Source organism: Pan paniscus, chromosome 16 (genome assembly GCF_029289425.2).
Source record: "Pan paniscus chromosome 16, NHGRI_mPanPan1-v2.0_pri, whole genome shotgun sequence".
In the NCBI taxonomy this organism is placed as follows: Eukaryota; Metazoa; Chordata; class Mammalia; order Primates; family Hominidae; genus Pan; species Pan paniscus.
In genome coordinates, this window is record NC_073265.2 from 53,919,437 (window position 1) to 53,929,326 (window position 9,890).

At 47.4% G+C, this 9,890-nt stretch overlaps 1 protein-coding gene across 2 annotated transcripts in view; it reads left to right on the forward strand.

Annotated features, from left to right (window-relative positions):
• The window catches only part of ZNF609 (zinc finger protein 609), a 224,708-nt gene that overhangs the window by 207,955 nt on the left and 6,863 nt on the right, over positions 1-9,890 (forward strand). For both annotated transcript variants that reach the window (XM_034938917.4, XM_055098315.2), the window contains exons 5-9: positions 2,364-4,704; positions 6,563-6,929; positions 8,633-8,808; positions 9,088-9,304; positions 9,753-9,831. In XM_034938917.4, the coding sequence (XP_034794808.1) occupies positions 2,364-4,704; positions 6,563-6,929; positions 8,633-8,808; positions 9,088-9,304; positions 9,753-9,826 (3,175 nt within the window). In that variant the 3' untranslated portion in view covers positions 9,827-9,831. The remainder of the gene's footprint in view (positions 1-2,363; positions 4,705-6,562; positions 6,930-8,632; positions 8,809-9,087; positions 9,305-9,752; positions 9,832-9,890) is intronic.

Consider the following 9,890-nt stretch of genomic DNA (forward strand, 5'->3'; position numbering starts at 1 on the left):
ACAAGGACCTTTTCATGTTGCAATTTGACCTTTAGATGGATATTTCAATCAATGGCCCCTTATAGCTTTTTCCTAAAATTAGTACTCAGTTCGTCAGGGTTTGGGAAATCCAGGCGTTGAGGGTAACTTGCAACTAACATACAGGTAGCATCCTAGGAGCTTACCAATTAATGCAATTCCCATGCAGTCACAAGTTTCTTTGTTGGATCATATTCATTGAAAATGGTAGTTATTATCTGAACAGTTCTTTTAGGAAAAGTATCTTAAACCTTCATCTGCCCATTGTTCCCACGAAACAAAGATGGGCAGAAATGTCCCAAGGAAAAGTATTTTAAAGTTCTTGATTCCATACCACTTTCTTATTCTCAGATGTGATTATTGTCTACCGAGGGCTATTTATGCCTCTTAATTTTCAGAGATGCTGGGCCAGGTTTCTAGAGGCTTAGAATTTTTTTTTTTTTTTTTTTTTTTTTTTGAGATGGAGTCTCGCTCTGTCGCCCAGGCTGGAGTGCAGTGGCACAGTCTTGGCTCACTGCAAGCTCCACCTCCCGGGTTCACACCATTCTCCTGCCTCAGCCTCCCGAGTAGCTGGGACTACAGGCGCCCGCCACCGCGCCCGGCTAATTTTTTGTATTTTTAGTAGAGACGGGGTTTCACCATTTTAGCCAGGATGGTCTCAATCTCCTGACCTCGTGATCCTCCCGCCTCGGCCTCCCAAAGAGCTGGGATTACAGGCATGAGCCACCGCACCCAGCCCAAGGCTTAGACTTTTATAAGACTATATTCAGGCTGGGTGCGGTGGCTAACGCCTGTAATCCCAGCACTTTGGGAGGCTGAGGCGGGTGGATCACCTGAGGTCAGGAGTTCGAGACCAGCCTGGTCAACATGGTGAAACCCTGTCTCTACTAAAAATACAAAAATTAGCTGGGCATGGTGGCTCATGCCTGTAACCCCAGCTACTCGGGAGCCTGAGGCAGGAGAACCACTTGAACCAGGGAGTTGGAGGTTGCAGTGAGCTGAGATCGCTCCGCTGCACTCCAGCCTGGGCGACAGAGCAACACTCCATCTCAAAAAAAAAAAAAAAAAGACTATATTCAGACCATAATAGTTGCCCTGATAAGAATCAGAAGCAGGCCAGGCGCAGTGGCTCACACCTGTAATCCCAGCACTTTGGGAGGCCGAGGCGGGTGGATCACAAGGTCGGGAGATCGAGACCATCCTGGCCAACACAGTGAAACCCCGTCTCTACTAAAAATACAAAAATTAGCTGGGCGTGGTGGCTCATGCCTGTAACCCCAGCTACTCGGGAGCCTGAGGCAGGAGAACCACTTGAACTAGGGAGTTGGAGGTTACAGTGAGCCGAGATCGTGCCACTGCGCTCCAGCCTGGTGACAGAGCAAGACTCCATCTCAAAAAAAAAAAAAAAAGAATCAGAAGCATATGAGCTAAAACAAGTTAGTAAAGTTCTTTATGCCCTCCCTTTGCATTTCTGAGAAACCTATTGGAAGGACTTATTTCTGCTTTGGGCATGCAAGAATCCAGAGAGATAGGAGCTGAGTGAGTAGGTTGATAACAGGGAAGCAGTAAGTAGCTTTACAGTAGAACTGTTCTGGGAACCCAAAGGAGATATTTGACAAAATTTGCCTCTTTTCTGCAATAGCTATGGTTCCCACTGTCTTAGAAACAACCTACTCCAGCTGCCCCCTGGAATAAGAGAGTCAAAACCATCTTTAGATTTACAAGGGAACCAATCTTAGCTAAAGGTTTAATTCTAGGCAGTGTTTTAAGCTCCATGAAAAGCTACTTTAGGGCCTATGAGGAGTGACCCCTAGGTGCAGATCTCCAGACATTCAAAGAACTCATGTACTCTTGGTTATATCTGATGTTTAGGGAACTCTTAAATGGATAGGTGCTTTGTTCTACCTTTCTATATCTTCATAGTGAGGTATGTAAGAAAAAGGCATTGGGCTAAAAGTAGAGCTAGAGTCTTGTTGTATGTTGCCATTAATCAGTGATGTTACCTTGGACAAGTCATTTAGCATGCCTGGCCTCAATTTCCTGTATGATCTCTAACATCTTTTCTGAAACCATGACTATGGCTGTATATAGGAAATGTTGACTTGACTATCTTACGGAACAGATTCTGCATGGTTTTAGAGGTAAATGTTTGGGAATAATTTGCAGCTAACGTGTATCCCAGGAGTTCACCATTTAGTGCAATTCACAATCAGAATTTCTTTTAACAAATCATATTCATTGAATATGATAGTCACCATCTGGACAGTTCTGGAGGCTACAGCTAAACTGCTTTGAAGATGTTTTCTCTTCTTAATAATATTCTGTTGTGTTTATCCTTTGCCAAGGTTCTGTGACTCCCCGACCAGTGACCTGGAAATGCGCAATGGCCGGGGTAGAGGCAAACGCATGCGTCCCAACAGTAATACACCTGTCAATGAGACAGCCACAGCCTCTGACAGCAAAGGGACCAGTAGCAGCAGCAAAACCCGGGCAGGAGCCAATAGCAAAGGCCGTCGGGGCAGCCAGAATTCTTCAGAGCATCGCCCACCTGCCAGCAGCACTTCTGAGGATGTCAAGGCCAGCCCTTCCTCAGCTAATAAGCGGAAAAACAAACCCCTTTCAGACATGGAGCTGAATTCTAGCTCAGAGGACTCCAAAGGGAGCAAGCGTGTCCGTACTAATTCCATGGGCTCAGCCACTGGCCCCCTTCCTGGGACAAAGGTAGAACCCACTGTTCTGGACAGAAACTGTCCCTCCCCCGTCCTGATTGACTGTCCCCACCCAAACTGCAACAAGAAGTACAAGCACATCAATGGACTTAAGTACCACCAAGCTCATGCCCATACAGATGATGACAGCAAGCCGGAAGCGGATGGGGACAGTGAGTACGGAGAGGAACCTATTCTCCATGCAGATCTTGGGAGCTGCAACGGTGCATCTGTCTCACAAAAAGGTTCCTTGTCCCCTGCCCGCTCAGCTACCCCCAAAGTTCGACTTGTAGAGCCCCATAGCCCTTCTCCTTCAAGCAAATTCAGCACAAAAGGCCTCTGTAAGAAAAAGTTGAGTGGGGAAGGGGACACAGACCTTGGGGCCTTATCCAATGATGGCTCTGATGATGGACCCTCAGTGATGGATGAAACAAGCAATGATGCCTTTGATTCTTTAGAAAGGAAGTGTATGGAAAAAGAAAAATGTAAAAAACCCTCTAGTTTAAAACCTGAAAAGATTCCTTCCAAGAGCCTAAAGTCAGCCCGTCCCATTGCCCCTGCCATCCCCCCACAGCAAATCTACACCTTCCAGACAGCCACCTTCACAGCAGCGAGCCCAGGCTCTTCCTCAGGCTTGACCGCCACAGTGGCACAAGCCATGCCCAACAGTCCCCAACTCAAGCCCATTCAGCCCAAGCCCACTGTTATGGGAGAACCTTTCACAGTCAACCCTGCCTTGACTCCAGCCAAGGACAAGAAAAAGAAAGACAAAAAAAAGAAGGAATCTTCAAAGGAACTTGAAAGTCCTCTGACCCCTGGGAAGGTGTGTCGAGCAGAAGAAGGCAAAAGCCCATTTAGGGAATCTTCAGGAGATGGGATGAAAATGGAAGGGCTCCTAAATGGCTCATCAGACCCCCACCAAAGCCGACTGGCTAGCATCAAGGCTGAAGCCGACAAGATCTACAGTTTCACGGACAATGCCCCCAGCCCTTCCATTGGAGGCAGTAGCCGCCTTGAAAACACTACCCCTACTCAGCCCCTGACTCCCTTACATGTGGTGACCCAGAATGGAGCTGAAGCCAGCTCAGTCAAAACCAACAGCCCTGCATACTCTGACATCTCTGATGCTGGGGAGGATGGGGAGGGCAAGGTAGACAGTGTCAAATCAAAGGACGCTGAACAGTTGGTTAAAGAAGGGGCTAAGAAAACTCTTTTTCCCCCTCAGCCTCAGAGCAAAGACTCACCATATTACCAAGGCTTTGAGAGTTACTATTCTCCAAGTTATGCACAGTCCAGCCCTGGGGCTCTGAACCCCAGCAGCCAGGCAGGAGTGGAGAGCCAGGCCCTGAAGACAAAAAGGGATGAGGAACCTGAGAGCATAGAAGGGAAAGTGAAGAACGATATCTGTGAAGAAAAGAAGCCCGAGCTGAGCAGTTCCAGTCAGCAGCCCTCGGTCATCCAGCAGCGTCCCAATATGTACATGCAGTCCCTGTACTACAACCAGTATGCCTATGTACCCCCCTATGGCTACAGCGACCAGAGTTACCACACCCACCTTCTGAGCACTAACACGGCTTACCGGCAGCAGTACGAAGAACAGCAGAAACGCCAGAGCTTAGAGCAGCAGCAGCGGGGAGTGGACAAGAAGGCAGAGATGGGCCTGAAGGAGCGGGAGGCAGCACTCAAGGAAGAGTGGAAGCAAAAGCCGTCAATTCCACCAACTCTCACCAAGGCCCCCAGCCTGACAGACCTGGTGAAATCAGGACCTGGCAAGGCCAAGGAGCCAGGGGCTGACCCAGCCAAATCAGTCATCATTCCCAAGTTAGATGACTCTTCAAAACTCCCGGGCCAGGCCCCTGAAGGCCTTAAAGTGAAGCTGAGTGATGCCAGCCACCTAAGCAAGGAGGCCTCTGAGGCCAAGACAGGCGCTGAGTGTGGTCGACAGGCAGAGATGGATCCAATACTCTGGTACCGACAGGTAACTGTTGCCCTGGGAGGAAGTGGAAATACCGTATGGTAATCGTCTATCTTCCTCACAAATAAGGGCTGTCCTTATATAGGGGTTCAACAGAATTGAGATTAGCAGGAGAGATGTATAATTTTAAGGATTCTTTACCTTTGTAAACTATTTTAATGTTTTTTATTTTATTTTAGTATTATTATTTTTTTGAGATGGAGTCTCACTCTGTTGCCCAGGCTAGAGTGCAGTGGTGCAATCTTGGCTCACTACAACCTCCGCCTCCCAGGTTCAAGCAATTCTCCTGCCTCAGCCTCCTGAGTAGCTGAGATTACAGGCACACGCCACCATGCCCAGCTAATTTTTTTTGTATTTTTAGTAGAGATGGGGCTTCACCATCTTGGTCAGGCTGGTCTGGAACTCCTGACCTCAAGTAATCCACCTGCCTCAGCCTCCCAAAGTGCTGGGATTACAGGCATGAGCCACTGCACCCAGCCAATTTTTATTTTATTTTATTTATTTATTTTTTTTTTTTGAGATGGAGTCTGGCACTGTCACCCAGGCTGGAATGCATTGGCGCAATCTCAGCTCACTGCAACCTCTGCCTCCCAGGTTCACACGATTCTCCTGCCTCAGCCTCCCGAGTAGCTGGGATTACAGGTGCGTGCCACCACACCTGGCTAATTTTTTGTATTTTTAGTAGAGACGGGGTTTCACCATGTTAGCCAGGATGGTCTTGATCTCCTGACCTTGTGATCCACCCACCTCGGCCTCCCAAAGTACCTGGATTAAGGCGTGAGCCACTGCGCCCAGTCGTAATTTTTTTTATTTTTATGTTTTTATAGAGACCAGAGTCCCTCTGTGTTGCCCAGGCTGGAATGCAATGATGCAGTCATAGCTCACTGCAATTTCCAACTCCTAGGCTCAAGCAGTCCTCCTGCCTCAACCTCCCAATTAACCAGGACTACAGATGCATGCCACCACACCCAGATGATGTTTTAATTTTTTGTAGAGAGGGGTCTCACTATGTTGCCCAGGCTGGTCTTGAACTCCTGGCCTCAAGCAATCCTCGCGCCTCAGCCTCCCAAAGCACAGGGATTCATATTAATGTTTTTTAAAAAGCACTTTTATATCCATAGCAGGTGTTTTTTCCATTTGACAGGAAAGGCCCAGACAAGTTAGCTTAATTTGTCTGGGGTTACTTGAGACCTCACTAGCAGAGCCAGGATTAGAACCCAGGTATCTCGATTCCTTGTCCGTGTTTCCTCCACTGTTTGGTTCCTATGAAATGAGTTATTGATGGTCTCTCTATTTTTTAGAGTAGGTCCAAAGTATACTCAGTTACTGAGTTTCTTTAGCAAGGATTTTATAGGTTGAGTTAGAACTAGGAACTTGGAATCTCATATCTTGCTCTGCTCATGAGACTTAGAATGTCTTCCCTTCCCTCTTGGTATAATAGTTATGCTTCCCTCCCTCATCTGATCTGAGTGTCACTTATAAGCTTTCCAGCCCCTGAGCGTGCTCTGAAAAAGTGAAACAATCTAAACATCTTGGAAGGGGCAGCCTCTCCTATTTCAGTCGTTTTCCCAGAATGCTTGTTCTCACCTAGAAAACATCCACTGATGCATGGATGGATTTTCCTTTTCTCCCCCTGCCCCATCTTGTTCCCTGTGGGTGGGTGCAGAGGTGGGGGCGGGGGCTTTTTAACCAAAAGGGAGCAGAGTTGGATTATAAACAAGATCAGTAGAGGCCAAAATCCTACTCTGCCCCAGGTGTCTAGTACTAATTATCTGCTCTGGTGGTTCTACTGGGACCTTGGGCTTGAAATATATCTGTCTTATCTGTACAACACCCAGTCGTTGTTCTGTGATTGTTGTAGGAGGCAGAGCCCCGGATGTGGACATATGTTTATCCTGCCAAGTACTCAGACATCAAGTCAGAGGATGAGCGGTGGAAGGAGGAGCGGGACCGCAAATTGAAGGAGGAAAGGAGTCGGAGTAAGGACTCTGTCCCCAAGGAAGATGGGAAGGAAAGCACAAGTAGTGACTGCAAGCTGCCCACGTCAGAGGAGTCTCGCCTTGGGAGCAAGGAGCCCCGGCCAAGTGTCCATGTGCCTGTGTCCTCCCCACTTACCCAGCACCAGTCCTACATCCCCTACATGCACGGCTATTCCTACAGTCAGTCCTACGACCCCAACCACCCCAGCTACCGGAGCATGCCTGCTGTGATGATGCAGAACTACCCAGGTACAGCACCAAGTGCCAGCGCTATTCCATTCACTGGAAGGGGGAATGAAGCACAGATTTCACATCCAGAGTTTTCTTGCTCAACCCCAAGGCATATTGAGGCTCGCTTAGATGACAGACCTTTTTTCACTGAGTCATTCTGTGAGGTGGCCACCATAACCCATAGTTCCTTGAATGACCCATAATGATAGTCTGTGTGACTACCTCTCTCTCCCTTGCTCCAGTTCAAGGATTGTCTCTGTAGTCAGTTTTCATTGCTAACTAAAGGTAAAACTCCTTCTCTGTCACTGCTGTCTCCCCTCAGCTGGAATTTGTAAACCATATACTCCACATTTTGCAGTGTGCTAGGCACTGTGGGAGGTACAAAAGAAGTAGAGCCATTGAGTTCCTTCCACTCCCGGAGCTTACAGCTTAATCATAGTGGAGAGACACAAAGAACAAATAAAATGCAAACCATAACAATGCATGGATTCAGTTGCCAGATCATGTTCACCTGTCAAGTAAGAAGAGCCATCTGAAGTCAGACTGGGGGGAGGTCCTGCTAGATTCAGCTTGGAAAAGACAAGCTCTTTATAGTGTTTAAATGTTTTTTGTTTGTTTGTTTTTTGAGATGGAATTTCACTCTTGTTGTGCAGGCTAGAGTGCAGTGGCGTGATCTCGGCTCACCACAGCCTCCACCTCCCGGGTTCAAACGATTCTCCTGCCTCAGCTTCCCAAGTAGCTAGGATTACAGGCATGTGCCACCACTCCTGGCTAATTTTGTATTTTTAGTAGAGACGGTGTTCTTCCGTGTTGGTCAGGCTGGTCTTGAACTCCCGACCTCAGGTGATCCGGCCGCCTTGGCCTCCCAAAGTGCTGAGATACAGGCATGAGCCACCACTCCTGGCCTTAAATGTTTTTTAACTTGTTAGAAGAAAATGCTCTTATTTAACTCTACTCGTTTTGTTGCCCAAAGAACCATGTGGGGTGCTTCTGGGGTGGAAGGGCACTGCTTTAGCCTCACTCCTTAGCGCCTCCAGCTTCCTACAGCAGCCTAAATAGTCTCAACATTCTGGTGACATTATTATAAAGCACACTCTAAATAGAAATAAGCTTTTCAAACAGAAATAGGAAATTTCTTACCCTTGAGGTGTTCCTTTATCCCTGTCACTCACACCCGTCAATATAAAAATCATAGTTGCATTTGTTGAGTGCTCGCCCTGAGCCAGGCGCTGTCCTCTGAGATTTATAGACATTATCTTTTTTAATCCTCCCTATCACCTTAAGTAATAAGTATTGATATCTTCGTTTTTGATGATGAAGAAACTGAAGCTCAAAACAGTTATTTATTTGCTCAAGGTTACCAAGCTAGTAAGTCTCAGAGTAAGGTTTTGAGCCCAAGGCTCTGACTCCAGATAAGTGTGATCTTTCCACTTTATCATATCACTTCTCCAAGATGAATCTGAGACCAGTTCAAAGAACAGTATCAGATCTATGGAAGTTGGAAGCAGGAAACAGGGCCATGTTCCTAATATCCCTTAGCTAATTTTTCCTGTAGAGCTCAGTAAAGAAAGGTCAAGCCAACAGTCTCAGCCAAAGACACTATGTTAGAAAATACCTCAGCCTGTGCCTAGGAAAGCTGATGCCCACCCAATCAAGCTCACTAAAGCAGAGTTTCCTCTACCTCTCCCATCTCTTTGACTGTTTGATTTCTCCTTCCACAGGTTCCTACCTGCCTTCCAGCTACTCTTTTTCCCCATATGGCAGCAAGGTCTCAGGTGGTGAAGATGCTGACAAGGCACGAGCCAGCCCCAGTGTGACTTGTAAATCCAGCTCAGAGTCCAAAGCCCTGGACATCTTGCAGCAGCATGCCAGTCACTACAAGAGCAAGTCTCCCACGGTAAGAAAAGTACAGTGATGCTGGCTGTTACCCAAAGACTAGTAAGGCCAGATCCAGGGTCTGGGAGAAGGTGGGCAAGTTCAGGTCCTGACCACAGTGCAGCTTGGCTGACTTGACACTGGCAGCCCCCAGGGCATCTTCTTTATTCTTAGGTATCTTGCACTTTTAGGGGTCATAAGGTGGCACCCTGGGCATCTCACTCGTGTGTGTGTGTGTGTGTGTGGTTGTATGCATATGTGTCTCACTATAGTGCTTTTGTGTCTCTGGTTTCCTTTCCAGATAAGTGATAAAACTTCTCAGGAGAGAGATCGAGGAGGCTGTGGGGTGGTTGGGGGTGGTGGCAGCTGTAGCAGCGTCGGGGGAGCAAGTGGGGGTGAACGGAGTGTTGACCGGCCCCGCACCTCTCCTTCCCAGCGCCTGATGTCCACACACCACCACCACCACCACTTGGGGTACTCGTTGCTCCCAGCACAGTACAACTTACCCTATGCAGCAGGTAAGCCTGTTTTCCCTACCACCTGTTGTTTTGTCTGGTTTTGTTTTGTTTATCTTCATCCCAGTAGTAATGTCCACAGCTAGGACCCTCCTACCTGCCTCATAAGAATCCTTTTTTAATTTTTTTTTTTTTTGAGCTTCTAATCTGTGCACAGTCCTAACCTCCTGCAGTCATTAAAGCATATGATATTTATTCCTCCCTTGGAGTTTGGGGACTCTTAAATTCCTCCAGAATACTGGCCTTGGTAGTCAGAAGAATATGGAACAGGTGTTCCCCAAAGGCAAAGAGAAACAATCAGCTGAGAAATAGAGCCTTATTATCTATCTCCAGCAAATATATCTGGCTGAGTATCAGATTTTTTTTTCTGTCAGCACCCCAAAACTCAGGGAAAAAGATTAATGGAAAGTTTCTGTGAGTGCTACACTAACATGTTCTCCTGCTTATTCAGGGCTTTCTTCTACAGCCATTGTTGCCAGCCAACAAGGCTCAACTCCCTCACTCTACCCACCCCCCAGGAGGTGAGAATGGTAAGTCACTTTTATTAATTTGGGGCAACACATAAAGCCGGGATAGTTGCTACCTGGAT